This window comes from Oncorhynchus clarkii, chromosome 33 (assembly GCF_045791955.1).
Source record: "Oncorhynchus clarkii lewisi isolate Uvic-CL-2024 chromosome 33, UVic_Ocla_1.0, whole genome shotgun sequence".
NCBI classification, from domain to species: domain Eukaryota; kingdom Metazoa; phylum Chordata; class Actinopteri; order Salmoniformes; family Salmonidae; genus Oncorhynchus; species Oncorhynchus clarkii.
In genome coordinates, this window is record NC_092179.1 from 276121 (window position 1) to 294512 (window position 18392).

The window sequence follows — 18392 nt, forward strand, 5'->3', positions numbered from 1 at the left end:
ACATTAAACCCATAGGTTTTAGGCCTGCGGTAGGTTATAATAATCTGCCTTCTGGGAATGTTCAAAAGTTCAAAAGTTATGGGTGGAGTTAAAATTTTGTCTATCAGAAAGTATTAAAATCAACCAATGTCAGCCTTTAAATGCTTTATTATCCAAATGTTTAAAGTGCGTGTGGCGACGGAGTGAATGCATTTGTCCATTTTTAATATTGGCCATCAACCAAAAACACAGCATCTACCGTGGTAGAAATATGTTATTGAATCCGTTTTTTTTTTTTTACTATTTCAAAATAATGTTTTTTAGGCTACTGTGCAGTGTCTTTAAATACAATGCTCCCCTTACCCTCCTTCCTACCCTCCTTGGCAAGAGTCTATTGTCCTCCTAATAGCCCATCATGGGTGGATGGTCACTTTTGTAGTCCAATGCATTGACTGAATGTATTAATTACAGTAATTTACCATTCTCATTCTCAGAGTGGAAACGTTATTTGCAGAGTTCACAATCTCATTTTCTAGTCCTCTGGTGGTTACACTCCTAACCCTGGAACGGGTAGCACCATACAAAAAAGCTGGCTTGATGAAAACTATGTCCATTTAATCTGTTCTCTTTGGACGCAATGTAATTTTTTTTTTTTTAGATAAACAGCTTGTTTTTCAATGGTAACTGTGCTACATTTTCTTCTACTGACTCCCCATCCCGCATGCGGGAGCGTAATCATCGCCTGACACTAATTAGCATAACGCAACGGACATAAATATCCCTAGAAAATATTCCTATTCATGAAAATCACAAGCATTTGTGTGAGTTTATCAATAGCCTAGCATAGCATTTTGTCCAGCTAGCAGCTAGTAACTTGGTCACGGAAATCAGAAAAGCAATCAAGTTAAATCGAAAAAAAAAGATTATTTTTGTAGGCGAAATAGCTCCGTTTGTTCTTCACGTTTGGCTGAGAAATCACCCGGAAATTGCAGTCACGAATACGGCAAAAAATATTCCAAATTAGCTCCATAATATCGACAGAAACATGGCAAACGTTGTTTATAATCAATCCTCAAGGTGTTTTTCAAATATCTATTTGATAATATATCCATCGGGACAATTCGTTTTTCACTAGGACCGATTGGAGTAATGGCTATCTCTGTATTTTACGCAAGAATCTCTCTGGGGGCATCAGGTGACCACTTGCGCAACGTAGCCGCCTACGGCTATTCTTCAACATAAATGCGTAAAACTACGTCACAATGCTGTAGACACCTTGGGGAATACGTAGAAAGTGTAATCTGGTTGATAGCCCATTCACAGCTCAATAGGGACTCATTGGAACGCAGCGCTTTCAAAATATGGGGCAGTTCCGGGTTGAATTTTTCTCAGGCTTTCGCCTGCAACATCAGTTCTGTTATACTCACAGACAATATCTTTACAGTTGAAAACGTTGTGTTTTCTATCCTAAGCTGTCAATTATATGCATATTCTAGCATCTTGTCCTGACAAAATATCCCATTTATTATGGGAATGTTTTTTTTCCAAAAATGAAAATACTTCCCCCGAGTCACAACAGGTTTTAAGGGTGGAGTTTGGGGCGGGGTGAGGAGTACTACTGATTGTCCTCACTTTGATTATGCTATAACAATGACCAGGACTATTCATTTAAGTGAGCAGATTAGGGCTTTTAGGAGGAATGGGAAATTGCGTGTCAATTCATAAACCATGTGCCATGGAATCGGTACATCAAAAATCTCCTCCCAACTATTTTGCAAATTATAATGGCACAGCTGTCAATTTTTTGGTCCTTAAATGAAACTGGTATATATTTTTATTTATCACAATTTTCGTTGAACAATTTTGGTCTTTAATGCTGGGCCAACAGACAGGTTCCTTACTTTTTCCCCCTTCCACTTGATAAAGGTTCCAATTGATAAAGCTTTTTTGATCAATTAGTATATTTGAATTTAACCACAATATTTGTTGTATTATTTGTATTTTCTGGTGGATTAAACTGAAATTCCAACTAACTTTCTTTGGCTTGTTTAAAAAGAAGTCAAATAACTGAAAGTGAGCAGATGTAATCTGAATAAAGGGAAATAGGCCATTATTGAGACAATAGGCCCTTTTAATTTTGTCTGGCTTGCCATTCTCATATAATTTAAATAGGTCTAGGTGTAGGAAAAACCATAAGCAAACAGTTCAACTGTGATGTGACTAAAGAGTTAATCAGGGTGATTTTTCCACAAATAGACTGCTATTTTCCTTTCCATGGTAGCAAGATCTAACTATTTTTGCCAACTTTCTATTAAATGTACTGGAGTGAGATCATTTCTTTCTTCCGGGATATGTATATCGAGTATGTCCACATACCCGTCAGTCCATTTTATTGGTAAACTACACGCTAATGGAAAAGTTGTATTTTTTTGTGATCCAATACGTTATATAGTAAGTCTTAAAAAAATCTATAAATAAAGCCAATTTGTTATTTAGAATTATTTATTTGTTTTTAGAGGGAGAGAAACCAAAAGCCCCCAGTGCCTATTTTTCAAAAATCCACATGTCAAGTGAAATTCCCCCATTGTATTTAGCCAAGTTCTCTCTTAACTACAGGACCACCAACAGTTTTTTGTTGTTGTTCCCTGATGCAGGACTCTAGTGCCAGAGAAGAGACTCAGACTGAAAACACCTCCATTAATTTACGAGAAGATAGTCCATTTGTGCCACAGTTTAGACTACCGATAGATTTGCATTCTAACTCGTCCTAGTGATAGGGTGGTGCAATGACAGAATGCCACCATCTACCACTAATGGTCGCAGCATGAGCTCAAAACTTTTAAAGGAAGAACCACTGTAACCTACTAAATGTCAAATCGTTGCTACTACCATATTACTTATACCTGTCGTATGTATCCTTTCCCGGAAGACACATTTCAGTTGAACACATTCAGTTGGACAACTGACTAGGTACCCCGCTTCTCCTTTCCTTCCACACAAGTGTCTAGGCTAGAAGAGTAGAGTCCAGCGGTCAATTTTTTGGGGGGAGGGGGGTCCCAGGTATCTCTGCTTACCAAAGTGTGCATCACATACCTTCAGGGATTTGGTAGGAAATGACTGGTACATGGAATCTCCCTCTAGCCCATGCCTACACCAATCTAATGCTTTTCCATTTGTGTGGAGTAGTGAATGAGCGCACACTTCAAGAGGAAGGAGAGATTGGATGAGAAGACAGGTAGAGAAGAGTGACCGTTGACCTCTTACCCCTGACTCTGTGACCTTGCCCTCACCTCAAAGTGTTCTCTGTTCTGAACGCTCTTCAGGGCTGCCATCCAGTCCTCCATCTCTTTCCTGTTCTCTGCACACAGAATCAGCCGGCGACAAGGAGTGATGATCTACACAGAGAGAGGACAAGACAAATATCACTTGACAGAAAGAGAGAGTGAGAGAGAGCGCAAGACACACCAAGTGCTCAGAGAAATGAAACCAGGGGTTGTGCAATGCCATGTGGCCAGGAATACAAACAGAGGAGGAAGCACATCCAGTCCCATGCTTTGGCACTCTGACTGAGTTGATGGGCCAACTTGAGTATGTGTGTGTACACAAATGTGACACAAAGATGTGTGTGAGGGTGAACGTGCCTGTGTATTGTGTATCAGCTTTATTAGATGTACAACGTTTTTGGAAACGTTGTGAAGTCTGTGCTTGTGTGTATGTATTGATAGATTGATTGGGTCAGAGGATGTGGATGACTGTGGATAAGTAGCGCTATTTCCACAGAGCGGACGTCCATTTCCTTTCCTCCACAGCTTCTTCACAAAGGGGCTCCTGTTCCCAGATGGATAAAAATAGTCGCACGCCTTTCCTCTCTCCCAGAGACCAGCACCACAAACACGCACGCACTTAAGATGGCCCATCCACCCACACACACACACTATAGATTTAGTAAGACTTCTCCTCTTTGCATCTGTCGCATTATGGCATCTGTGACACCATGGGGGACCATTGAGGCCATCTCCATTTTAAAGTAGTCCATTTCTTCTTCTATGAGTTGGTAAACAAACTGTAAGGGTGCATACTGCCACCTGGAGTGTGTTGTTTGAACAGGTATAAAGCCAATTTTGGTATACAGTGCATTCGGAAAGTATTCTTGGCCCCTTCCCTTTTTCCACATTTTGTTACGTTACAGCCTTATTCTAAAATGGATAAAATATTTTTTCCCCCTCAACATTCTACACACAATACCCCATAATGACAGAGGAAAAACATAATTTTTTAAAAAATAAGTATTCAGACCAGTTGAGCTCAGGTGCAAACTGTGTCGATTTATCATCCTTGAGATGTTTCTACAACTTGATTAGAGTCCACCTGTGGTAAATTCAATTGATTGGGCATGAGTTGGAAAGGCACACACCTGTCTATATAAAGTCCCACAGTTTACAGAGCATGTGTGAGCAAAAACCAAACCATGAGGTCGAAAGAATTGTCCGTAGAGCTCCGAGACAGGATTGTGTCGAGGCACAAGTCTGGTGAAAGGTACCAAAAAATGTCTGCAGCAATGGTCCCCAAGCTCACAGTGGCATCCATCATTCCTAAATGAAAGAAGATTGGAACCACCTACACTCTTCCTAAAGCTGGCTGCCTGGCCAAACTGAGCAATCGGGGAAAAGGGCCTTGGTCAGGGAGGTGACCAAGAACCCGACGGTCACTCTGACAGAGCTCCAGAGTTCCTCTGTGAAGATGGGAGAACCTTCCAGAAGGACAACCATCTCTTTAGCACTCCACCAATCAGGCCTTTTTGGTAGAGTGGCCAGACGGAAGCCACTCCTCAGTAAAAGGCACATGACAGCCCGCTTGGAGTTTGCCAAAAGGCACCTAAAGGACTCTCAGACAATGAGAAACAAGATTATCTGGTCTGATGAAACTACAATTTAACTCTTTGGCCTGAATGCCAAGCATCACATCTGGAGGAAACCTTGCACCATCCCTACGGTGAAGCACGGTGGTGGCAGCATCATGCTATGGGGATGTTTTTCAGCGGCAAGTAGACTCCTAATTTTGTACATAATGTTTCTGCCACATGTTATGACTGAAAATAACTTCTAGAAATCAGAACAGCGATTACTCACCTCGTACTGAAAGACAACTTTATCTTTAAGGAGTCGGACGAGAGACATTTACTCCAGACAACCGACAAGGCCCTTAACTCGTCATTCGCAGGAGAAAGACAATGAGACATTGAGGACAAAGGTCAAGGTGCCTTGTAAGGATCCCGTGATGAGTGAGTAATTTGCCTTTACAGTGAGTGGGTAATTTGCCCTTACCATCGGTCCTATTAGCCAAGGTACAATCATTGAATAATAAAAAAACACGAACTACAAGCACGTATATCCTGCCAACAGGACATTTAAAAAATGTAATAAGCTTATGTTTCACCGAGTCGTGGCTGAACGATGACATGAATCGCATACAGTTGGCGGATTATACAATGTATCAGCAGGATAGAACAGTAGCCTCTGGTAAGACAAGGGGTGTCGGTCCATGTATATTTGTAAACAACAGCTAGTGCATGATATCTAAAAGTCTCAAGGTTTGCTCGCCTGAGGTAGAGTATCTCATGATAAGCTGTAGACCACACTATTTACCAAGAGAGTTTATCTATATTCAATGTCGCTGTCTATTTACTACCACAAACCGATGCTGCCACTAAGACCGCACTCAATGAGCTGTATAGGGCCATAAGCAAACAGGAAAAATCTCATCCAGAGGAGGCGCTCCTAGTGGCCAGGGACTTTAATGCAGGGAAACTTAAATCCATTTCACCAACTTTCTACCAGCTTGTTAAATGTGCAACCAGAGGGAAAAAATCTGACCATAATTCTATCCTCCTGATTCCTGCTAATAACTAAAGCAGGAAGCACCAATGACTCTGTCAATAAAAAAGTGGTCAGATGAAGCAGATGCTAAGCTACAGGACTGTTTTGCTAGCACAGACTGGAATATGTTCTGGGATTAGTCCGATGGCATTGAGGAGTACACCACATCAGTCACTGGCTTCATCAATAAGTGCATCAAGTCACCACAGTGACTGTACATACCACGACCAGAAGCCATAGATTTCAGGCAACATCCGTACTGAGCAAAAGGGTAGAGCTGCCGCTTTCAAGGAGCGGGACTCCAACCCGGAAGCTTGTAAGAAATCCCGCTATGCTCTCAGACGAACCACCAAACAGGCAAAGCATCAATACAGGACTAAGATCCCATCACACCACACCGGCTCTGACGCCTGTCGAATGTGGCAGGGCTTGCAAACAATTACAAACTACAAGGAAGGAAGCGCAGCCGCAAGCTGCCCAGTGACACGGGCCTACCAGACAAGCTAAATGACTTCTATGCTCGCTTCGAGGCAAATAATACTGAAACATACATGAGAGCATTAGCTGTCCTGGACGATTGTGTGATCATGCTCTCCATAGTCGATGTGATTAAGACCTTTAAAACAGGTCAAACATTCACAAGGCCGCAGGGCCAGACGGATTACCAGGATATGTACTCCAAGCATGCGCTGACCAACTGGCAAGAGTTTTTACTGACATTTTCAACCTCTCCCTGACTGAGTCTGTAATAGCAACATGTTTCAAGCAGACCACCATAATCCCTGTGCCCAAGAACACTAAGGTAACCTGCCTAAATGACTAACGACCCATAGCACTCACGTCTGTAGCCATGAAGTGCTTTGAAAGGCTGGTCATGGCTCACATCAACACCATTATCCCAGAATTTGCATACCACCCCAACAGATCCACAGATGACACAATCGGTATTGCACTCCACACTGCCCTTTCCCACCTGGACAAAAAAACACTTATGTGAGACTACTATTCACTGACTACAGCTCAGCGTTCAACACCATAGTGCCCTCAAAGCTCATCACTAAGCTAAGGACCCTGGGAATAAACACCTACCTCTGAAACTGGATCCTGGACTTCCTGATGGTCCGGTAACAAGGGTAGGTAACAACACATCCGCCACACTGATCCTCAACACGGGGGCCCCTCAGGGGCGTGCTCAGTCCCCTCATTTACTCCCTGTTCACTCATGACTGCATGGCCAGGAACGACTCCAACACCATCATTAAGTTTGCTGATGACACAACAGTGGTAGGCCCGATCGCCGACAACAATGAGTCTATAGGAAGGAGGTCAGAGACCTGACCGTGTGGTGCCAGGACAACAACCTCTCCATCAACGTGATCCAGAAAGATGAAATGATTGTGGACTACAGGAAAAGGAGGACAGAGCACGCCCCCAATCTCATCAACGGGGTTGTAGTGGAGCAGTTTGAGAGCTTCAAGTTCCTTGGTGTCCACATCACCAACAAACTAACATGGTCCAAGCAGACCAAGACAGTCGTGAAGAAGGCACGACAAAACCTATTCCCCCTCAGGAGACTGAAAATATTTGGCATGGGTCCTCAGATCCTTAAAAAGTTCTGCAGCTACACCATTGGGAGCTGCCTGGTATGGCAACTGCTCGGCCCCCGGCCGTACGGCCCAGTAATTCACTGGGGCAAAGCTTCCTGCCATCCAAGACCTCTATACCAGGCAGTGTCAGAGGAAGGCCATAAAAGGTGTCAAAGACTCCAGCCACCCTAGTCATAGACTGTTCTCTCTGCTACTGCATGGCAAGCGGTAGCACTGATGCTATTCTCTGTTTATTATCGATACATTGTCACTTTAATCTACATGTACATATTACCTCAATTACCTCGACTAACCGGTGCCTCCGCACATTGACTCTGTACTGGTACCCCCGGTATATAGCCTCGCTATTGTTATTTTACTGCTCTTTAATTACTTGTTACTACTTGTTACTTTAATTTCTTATTTCTTACTTGTCTTAAAACTGCATTGTTGCTTATTGGCTTGTAAGTAAGCATTTCACTGGAAGGTTGTATTTGGCGCATGTGACAAATAAAATTTGATTTGATTATTAGGATCGAGGGAAACAGCAAAGTACAGAGAGATCCTTGATGAAAACCCGCTACAGAGGGCTCAGAACCTCAGGCTAGGGTGAAGGTTCACCTTCCAACAGGACAACGACCGTAAGCACATAGCAAAGACAACGCAGGTGTGGCTTCGGGACAAGTCTCTGAATGTCCTTGAGTGGCCCAGCCAGAGCCCGGACTTGATCCCTGTGGAGAGACCTGAAAATAGCTGTGCAGTGACGCTCCCCATCCAACCTGACAGGGCTTGAGAGGATCTGCAGAGAAGAATGGGAGAAACTCCCCAAATACAGGTGTGCCAAGCTTGTAGCGTCATACCCAAGAAGACTCAAGGCTGTAATAGCTGCCAAAGGTTCTTCAACAAAATACTAAGTAAAGGGTCTGAATACTTATGTGAATGGGATTTTTCAGTGTTTTTTTTTTCTTGTTTTTTGCAAATATTTATAAAAAACAGTTTTTGCTTTGTCATTATGGGGTATTGTGTGTAGATTTATGAGGGGGAAAAAAACAATTTAATCCATTTTACAATAAGACTGTAATGTAGCAATACGTGGAAAAAGTCAAGGGGTCTGAATACTTTCCAAATACACTGTACTACCACCTGCAGTTATGGAATGTTTGCTTTAGAGTATAATTTATTGGCTGATCCCTTCTGACGACGAGGATGGAATTATGTGATCCTTACTTAACCTATAGGAAGTTCTTCAATGGCGCCGTCCATGGTAAAACAGGCTTTAAGCTACTAGAGTTGTCTATGTAAGTCTATGGCGCACGCACACACGCACCTACTTAAAGCGAAAGGCCCTCAAAAAGCACAGTTGCCTATATCTAAAAAGGCTGACGTAATACACACGCACTGGCAGTCCAACAATGAGTTGTCCACACACTCGGGCATACACCGTGGTTGTGTCCCAAATGGAACCCTTTTCCCTATATAGAACACTACTTTTGACCTGGGCACATGGGGCTCTGTTCAAAAGTAGCACCCTATGTAGGGAATAGGGTGCCATTTGGGACGCCATCACTATGTATGCCAAAAAGTGAGCGGACAATGCATGGCTTACCCACTAGAGCAGGGGTTTGAAACTCATTCCATGGAGGGCCTAATGTATGCTGGTTTTTGGTTTTTCCTTTCAATTAAGACCTAGACAACCAGGTGAGGGGAGTTCCTTAATTTGTGACCTTAATTCATAAATAAAGTTCAAGGAAGGAGCGAAAACCCGAAGACACTCTGCCCTCTGTGGAATGAGTTTGACTCGTGCACTAGACACTTCTAGGCTATTGGCAGGGCTCTCCAACCCTGTTCATGGAGAGCTACTGTCCTGTAGGTTTTCACCCCAACCCTAATCTAGCACATGGTTGGAGACCCCTACTATAGAGAGATGGAGAGAAGATACAGCACTGATAAAGTGTAAGTGAGCTAGTGGTGCGCGGGTCAGCTGTTGATTCACCCGCACCTGTCCGCAATTGCTAATAACCCATCCGCAACCGCCCAAATATATGTGATAAAGTGAAGATCTGGAGGCCCGCATCCAACCATAACCCGCAAATATAGAAAATGCTCTATAGTCTACAGTCAAAGACTGCAGAACGATTTGACAGGGTGCAGGATTTTTTTTTGTTCCTGATTTAAGATATGTTTCTGCTTATAATTTCAAACATTTTGGTAGGCTATTTGTTAGTCAACTTGTCTATAATTATTATGTACCTTGTCTTTTGTCATTATATGCTGCCCTAGAAGACTAAATAAACTCTTTCTCAACAGAATAATATAATAGATCGATAGAATGAATGCTTCAATCTTGTTGACATCGGTAAAGTTCTCTGTTATCTTTTGCATAGCAAAGACATTTAGAGACTTGGAAAGATTTTCTGTACAAAATGTCATCAGTTTGAAAAAGAAAGCTGTGAAAACTACCCAACGTGTTTCTCATAAGATTTCAGTTTGTCTTCGATGCATATTTTATAAGGTTGAAATACTATCAGCATTTGTGATGCTTTTATGATGAAGACAGCACATCTACAGATGGTATCTAACTGAGCATTGCGTTCTCTCAAGAAGCAGAAAGAAAGAAATCATGTTTCTCCACTCCTGTTCCCAAGTCCATATTTTGCCTACATTTGGTGTATCATTTTACTGCAAGAAAAGCTTAATTCTGCAGGAGTTATTATTAAGGCTATGTGAGAGGTGATAGACCTACAGTCCATTTTTGTAATTGTTATTTTATTTAACTAGGCAAGTTAGTTAAGAACAAATTATTATTTATAATGACGTCCTACCCCGGCCAAACCCTAAACTGGACAGCGCTGGGAAAATTGTGAGCCGCCCTATGGGACTCCCAATCACGGCCAGTTGTGATACAGCCTGGAGTCGAACCAGTGTCTGTAGTGACGCCTCTAGCACTGAGATGCACTGCCTTAGACCGCTGAGCCACTCGGGGGCCCGCCCAGATTTCAGTTTCCAGTTTTTCAGTTAACCCATCTAAACAGTAGACTACAGTTCCATTGACATGCCATGGGCCTATTTGAAGTCCCGTCTTGTGACTGTCGACATCACACATGATCCTTTTTTACCACTTCACCAAATATTTCCCAAACATTACTTTTCTGGCCTTCCCTTCTCTTTTTTCAACTTTCCTTTCGCAGGTTTCGTCTTATTGAATAACATTTCCGTGGACTGACGGTAACTTTTTAATTATTTGGCGATGTAGGCTATTTGGTACAGTTAAGCCCTAAAGCTTAGGCTCATGCACTAATACCAGAGCCTAAAATAATAGAGAAAAAAACTACATGTAGCCAATAGAAATTGAACAATAATTATAAATGTATGTTTTTTTTCAAGTATTGTTTCTCTTTATACATCCGCCCGCCACCCACCCTTCAGCCACAGATTTTCACTTTATCACATAGTCGGCGGTTACAGATGGTAGTCGGCGGTTACAATATTAGCAATTGAAGGCAGGTGAGGGTGAACAAACAGCCGACCCGCGCACCACTAACACATGTCTCTGTGCTCCCCCACACACTCTCATTCCTGACATTCTTCTGCCTTACTTCCAGCGTGAAGTCCAGTCAAATTTGGCTCCGGTGGTTCTCCTTCTCTCTCCCCCTCTCCTCTCTTCTTCTCCAGACTGTGCTGAGTGTTCTCTGCTATATTTGGTCTGGGGTTGGGAGAGAATGGGTCAGGTCCAGGTCTAGGAGCTGTACTATCACTATTTACTCCTTGACAGCAAGTCACTGGCTCTACCGGCTGCAGTCTCCCACTCCTTTCCTGAAGTCCTCCTGACGAAGCAATGACAAACAGTTCTACGTGGCTGGCGTAGAGTTCTCCTATCTTATCTAAAAACTGGCTCAAGGAAGCCTCTCACTCCGGAGTCCCGAAAGAGGTACCTTCCGTTACTGCCTGGCTTTTGTTCCTTTTTTCCCGTAGCCTGAGTGTTCTAGCCAGCAGAGAATTCCCAGAATTCTCTTAGTCATTTCCTTCTGTAGTGGAAGGTGTTCCAGGAGGGTTTTCCTTCTCTCCCCACTCGGCTGTTAGCTCTGTTAGCCTAGCCAGCTTAGTGGTCTCTTACTGGGAGAGAGCAGGGAACCGTGGTGCAGGCCCCTCCCCCATCCGCCTGCCTCTGTTCTCTGACTCACATATATAAACTTCCTGTCGTCAAGGCGATCCCACACAGGGGGCTGGAGTGGAGGGAGGGGTGTGAGTGGGGGTGTTGAAAGCCACAAAGCAGCCCCTCTTTACAACACAGAGAGACAGGCGGTGAAAGGCAAGTACTTAATTTGGCTGTCTGGAACTGAAAGACCACCTTCGCCTGAGCTCAGACCTGGGTTCAGATACTATTTGAAATTTTCCAAATACTTTGAGTGTTTGCTTTAGGCTTCCTGGAGTGCCAGATAGTTTGCGATTATTCTATTGGTTCCATTGCAGCAGTCAAGTTAAATCAAGCAAAACTAAAGTATTAGAAACTATTTCAAATAGTATTTGTACCCAGGTCTGCTTGGGTTTGGGCTGTCATCAACAAGAGACTAGGAGAGCTCCACTCCAGCCAGAACCTCAACACAGAAAATGCAGCTCTGTGGACGCATTCGCATACTGTCAACATTCTCTATCACGCATGCACAGACATGCACGCACGCACACACACACACACAAACACAAGCCGCCACTTCCGGATACTCACTGACTAACACAGCCCCACCCAGTTATTAAATGTAAATGAGTCCAAAGGGTTGTTCCATATCATTTCATCAAGCCATGACACCCACCATCTCAGATCGTTCTGAAATCTTTTAGAAACAGTTAGAAACAGATAGATTCTGAGAAATTAGGCTATTTTACCTGGTCACTGATTCAAATGCAAACTTTTTCATCAATTTGTATTTATTATGGATCCCCATTAGCTGCTGCCAAGGCAGCATCTACTCTTCCTGGGATCTGGCAAAATTAACACAGTGATACAATTTTAAAAGCATTACAATACATTAATTACAGAATTCACAACACACGAAGTGTGTGCCCTCATGCCCACACTCCACTACCATATATCTACAACACAAAATCCATGTGTACATGTGAGTATGCATGTGTCTATGTTTATGTTGCTTCACAGTCCATGCTGTTCCATAAGGTGTAATGTTTATATGTTATTTAAAACTGATTCCAATGCTTGCATCAGTTACCTGATGTGGAATAGAGTTCCATGTAGTCATGGCTGTAGGTGGTACTGTGCGCCTCCCATAGTCTTTTCTGGACTAGGGGAGTGTGAAGAGACCACTGATGGCATGTCTTGTGGGGGTATGCATGGGTGTCTGAGCTGTTTAAACAGACAGATAGGTGCATTCAGCTTGTCAAAACCTCTTACAAAAAAAGTACTGATGAAGTCAATCTCTCTTCCACTTTGAGCGATGAGAGATTCACATGCATATTATTAATGTTTGCCCTCTGTGTTCTAGAGGTCGACCGATTATGATTTTTCAACGCCGATACCGATTATTGGAGGACCAAAAAAGCCGATACCGTTTAATCAGCCGATTGTTTTTTTAAAATGTATTTGTAATAATGACAATTACAACAATATTGAATGAACACTTATTTTAACTTAATATAATACATCAATAAAATCAATTCCTCAAATAAATAATGAAACATGTTCAATTTGGATTAAATAATGCAAAAACAAAGCTGGCAAACCGCACGAAAGTGCTGTTTGAATGAATGCTTACGAGCCTGCTGGTGCCTACCATCGCTCAGACTGCTCTATCAAATCATAGACTTAATTATAACATAATAACACACAGAAATACGAGCCTTGGGTCATCAATATGGTCGAATCTGGAAACTATCATCTTGAAAACAAGACGTTTATTCTTTCAATGAAATACGGAACCGTTCCGTATTTTATCTAATCATCAATAAGTCTAAATATTCCTGTTACATTGCACAACCTTCAATCTTATGTCATAATTACGTCAAATTCTGGCAAATTAGTTCGCAACGAGCCAGGCGGCCCAAACTGTTGCATATACCCTGACTCTGCGTGCAATGAACGCAAGAGAAGTGACACAATTTCACCTGGTTAATATTGCCTGCTAACCTGGATTTCTTTTAGCTAAATATGCAGGTTTAAAAATATATACTTCTTTGCATTGATTTTAAGAAAGGCATTGATGTTTATGGTTAGGTACATGTTGGAGCAACAACGGTCCTTTTTCGCGAATGGGCACCGCATCGATTATATGCAACGCAGGACACGCTAGATAAACTAGTAATATCATCAACCATGTGTAGTTAACTAGTGATTATGATTGATTGATTGATTGTTTGTTATAAGATAAGTTTAATGCTAGCTAGCAACTTACCGTGGCTTCTTACTGCATTCACGTAACAGGCAGGCTCCTGGTTGAGTGCAATGTAAAGCAGGTGGTTAGAGCGTTGGACTAGTTAACCCTAAGGTTGCAAGATTGAATCCTCGAGCTGACAAGGTCCAAAATCTGTCGTTCTGCCACTGAACAAGGCAGTTAACTCACCATTCCTAGGCCGTCATTGAAAATAAGAATGTGTTCTTAACTGACTTGCCTAGTTAAATAAAGGTGTAAAATTATTATTATTATTTTTTTTTTCGGCCAAATTGGTGTCCAAAAATAACGATTCCCGATTGTTATGAACACTTTAAATCGGCCCCAATTAATCGGTCGACCTCTACTCTATACATCCAAGGGCCAGCTTTGCTGCCCTGTTCTGAGCCAATTGCAATTTTCCTAAGTCCCTCTGTGGCACCTGACCACACGACTGAACAGTAGTGCATGTGTGACTAAACTAGGACCTGAATGACTTGCCTTGTTGATAGTGCTGTTAAGAAGTCAGAGCTGCACTTTATTATGGACAGACTTCTCCCGATATTAGCTACTTTTGTATCAATGTTTTGACCAAGACAGTTTACAATCCAGGGTTACTCCAAGCAGTTTAGTCACCTCAACTTGCTGAATTTCCACATTATTCATTAGAAGATTTAGTTGAGGTTTAGGGTTTAGTGAATGATTTGTCGCAAACACAATGCTTTTAGTTTTTTAAATATTTCAGACTGACTTATTCCGTGCCACCCATTCTGAAACTAACTGCAGCTCTTTGTTAAGTGTTGCAGTCATTTCAGTTGCTGTAATAGCTGATGTGTATAGTGTGAAGTCATCCGCATACATAGAAACACTGGCTTTACTCAAAGCCAGTGACATGTCGTTAGTCAATATTGAAAAAAAGTAAGGGGCCTAGACAGCTACCCTGGGGAATTCCTGATTCTACCTGGATTATGTTGGACAGGCTTCCATTAAAAGAACACCCTCTGTGTTCTGTTAGACAGGTAACTCTTTATCCACAATAATATATATCCATAATATATCAGGGGGTGTAAAGCCATAACACATCACTTTTTCCAGCAGCAGATTATGATCGATAATGTCAAAAGCTACACTGAAGTCTAACAAAACAGCCCCAACAATATTTTTATCATCAATTTCTCTCAGTTTCTCAGTTTAAGTGCTTGTTGAATTTCCTTCCCTATAAGTGTGCTGAAAGTCTGTGGTCAATTTGTTTACTGTAAAATAGCATTGTATCTGGTCAAACACAATTTTTTCCAAAACTTTACTAAAAGGTTGGTAACAGGCTGATTGGTCAGATATTTGAGCCAGTAAAGGGGGCTTTACTTTTCTTAGATTACTTTTGCTTCCCTCCGTGCCAGAAGGCACACACTTTCTAGTAGGCTTAAATTAAAGATATGGCAAATAGGAGTGGCAATATTGTCCGCTATTATATTCAGTAATTTTCCATCCAAATTGTCAGACCCCGGTGGCTTGTCATTGTTCATAGACAACAATAATTGTTTCACTTCTTCCACACTCGCTTTACGGAATTAAAAATTACAATTTGTGTCTTTCACAATTTGGTCAGATATACTTGGAATTGTAGTGTCAGCGTTTGTTGCCGGCATGTCATGCCTAAATTTGGTAATCTTGCCATTGAAAAAATCATCATAATCATCTGATTCAATGAATAATGGAGCTGAGTGTATTTTTTAACCCAAAATGTCATTGAAGGTGCTCCAAAGCTTTTTACTATCATTCTTTGTCTTTTATCTTTGTTTCATAGTGTAGTTTCTTTGAACGGCAATAGCTCAGATAAACATGAAATAACCCAGGGTCTAAATAGAACATCGCTCAGAGATGCACAAAAACAATATGACATTCAAAATAGATGAATCTTGCTTTTTTTTAAATTAATTTTCATTTAACCTTTATTTAACTAGGCGAGTCAGTTAAGAACAAATTCTTATTTTCAATGACAGCCTAGGAACAGTGGGTTAACTGCCTTGTTCAGGGGCAGAACGACAGATTTTGTACCTTGTCAGCTCAGGGATTCGATCTTGCAACCTTTCGGTTACTAGTCCAACGCTCTAACCACTAGGCTACGCACCACTTTAAATGGGTTTCCATATTATTTTTAACTCCACTGATGGTTTTGTTACAAAACATGTTGCGTTATATAGTAAATGTGCCCACTCCGGTTTTGGCACGTGCGCTCTAGCCAAAAACTTGCAGATACAGTGCAGGTATAAGCCTACATGATCAGATTATTATGGACAAAGGAGCGAGATTATTTACTTGTCAAACGGCAGCCAAGCATCAAATGTCACCAGAACAAAACCCTCAATATTTATTGGAAATGAGCATCAAACAAATCACTGTGCACTTTCATCATAAATGATTTAATCTACAGCTCCATTCTACTTGTCAAACAGAGAACTGATACTAAATACTTGTTGTTGGGGTGGGATTGGCGTGGGGATTATACTTCAACAAAATCATTTTGCAGGAATGCTAAACTTATCCGTTTCCAACAACCAAAACAATTTCAGAACAAATCAGATGGCGGGTATCGAAATCCTCTTTCATTTGCTTTTTATAGTGAAACGACCCCAAAGGCAACCTATAAACACACCGCAACACTTTTAGTGGTGTTCATCCTGCAGTTTGGTCGTTTGACCACCGCATGACCACATGATGATGACCCTTAGGTTAGAATGACCACGGCCAACACAGGGCTCATATATGGCTGGACAGTAGTCAAGAGACAGAAAGACATACAGTACCAGTCAAAAGTTTGGACACACCTATACTCATTCAAGGTTTATTTTTTTATTTTTTTTTACTATTTTCTGCATTGTAGAATAATAGTGAAGACATCAAACCTATGAAATAACACGTATGGAACCATGTAGTAACCCAAAAAAATATATTTTATATTTGAGATTCTTCAAAGTAGCCACCCTTTGCCTTGATGACAGCTTCGCACACTCTTGAAATTCTCTCGAACCAGCTTCATGGGGTAGTCACCTGGAATGCATTGCAATTAACAGGTGTGCCTTGTTAAAAGTTAATTTGTGGAATTTCTTTCCTTCTTAATGCGTTTAAGCCAGTTAGTTGTGTTAGGTAGGGGTGGTATACAGAAGATAGCCCTATTTAGTAAAAGACCAAGTCCATATTATGGCAAGAACATCTCAAATAAGCAGAGAGAAATGACAGTCCATCATCATTACTTTAAGACATGAAGGTAAATCCCAAAAATGTCAAGGTCTTTGAAAGTTTCTTCAAGTACAGTCGCTAAAACTATCAAGCGCTATGATGAAACTGTCTCTCATGAGGACTGCCAAAGGAAAGGAAGACCCAGAGTTACCTCTGCTGCAGAGGAGAAGTTCATTAAATGTAACTGCACCTCAGATTGCAGCCCAAATAAAAGCTTCACAGACTTCAAGTAACAGACACATCTCAACATCAAGTGTTCAGAGGAGACTACTACTAAAGGACATTAATAATAATAAGAAGTGACTTGCTTGGGCCAAGAAACACGAGCAATGGACATTAGACTGGTGGAAATCTGTCCTTTGGTCTGACGAGCCCAGATTTGAAATTTTTGGTCCCAACCGCTGTGTCTTTGTGAGATGCAGAGTAGGTGAATGCATGATCTCTGCATGTGTGGTTCCCACCGTGAAGCATGGAAGATGAGGTGTGATGGTGTGAGGGTGCTTTGCTGGTGACAATGTCAGTGATTTATTTAGAATTCAAGGCACACTTAACCAGCATTGCAACCACAGCATTCTGCAGCAATACGCCATCCCATTTGGTTTGCACTTAGTGTGACTATCATTTGTTTTTCAACAGGACAATGACCCAAAATACACCTCCAGGCTGTGTAAGGGCTATCTGACCAAGAAGGAGAGTGATGGAGTGCTGCATCAGATGACCTGGCCTCCACAATCACTCAACCTCTACCCAATTTAGATGGTTTGGGATGAATTGGTCCGCAGAGTGAATTGAAAGCAGCCAACAAGTGCTCAGCATATGTGGGAACTCCTTCGAAGATTGTTGGAAAAGCATTCCTCATGAAGCTGGTTGAGAGAATGGCAAGAGTGTGGAAAGCTGTCATCAAGGCAAAGGGTGGCTACTTTGAAGAATTTAAAATATAAAATAGATTTTGATTTGTTTAACACTTTTTTTGGTTACTACATGATTCCATACGTGTTATTTCATAGTTTTGATGTCTTCACTAATATTTTAAAATGTAGAAAATAGTAAAATAAAGAAAAACCCTTGAATGAGTAGGTGTGTCCAAACTTTTGACTGGTACTGTAAATATAGAAAGACGGACAGAAAAATCTAAAGAAGTAGGCTAAAGAAAGAAAGAAATAGAAAGAAGGAACCCACAGTGAAACTATTGTTGACGTTCTTAGTGCTGGATTCGGCCACGCTCGCATCTGTCAGGTCAACCTCATCAAAGATGATGGACTGAGGGAAAAAAAGAAGAAATTGTTACATCATCTGACTGTTAGGTCTAAATAAAAAATACAGAAAACTGTCTGTAG

At 41.6% G+C, this 18392-nt stretch overlaps 1 protein-coding gene across 2 annotated transcripts in view; it reads right to left on the reverse strand.

Annotated features, from left to right (window-relative positions):
- LOC139393149 (diacylglycerol kinase delta) overlaps positions 1-18392 on the reverse strand; it is a 108356-nt gene that overhangs the window by 68005 nt on the left and 21959 nt on the right. The window contains exons 3-4 of one of the 2 annotated variants that reach the window (XM_071141522.1): positions 18235-18315; positions 3270-3374 (exon numbers count right to left, since the gene is read on the reverse strand). In XM_071141522.1, coding sequence (XP_070997623.1) covers positions 3270-3374; positions 18235-18315 — 186 coding nt within the window. Of the gene's footprint in view, positions 1-3269; positions 3375-11037; positions 11616-18234; positions 18316-18392 lie in introns of those variants that run through there. The other variant, XM_071141523.1, reaches the window with a different exon arrangement.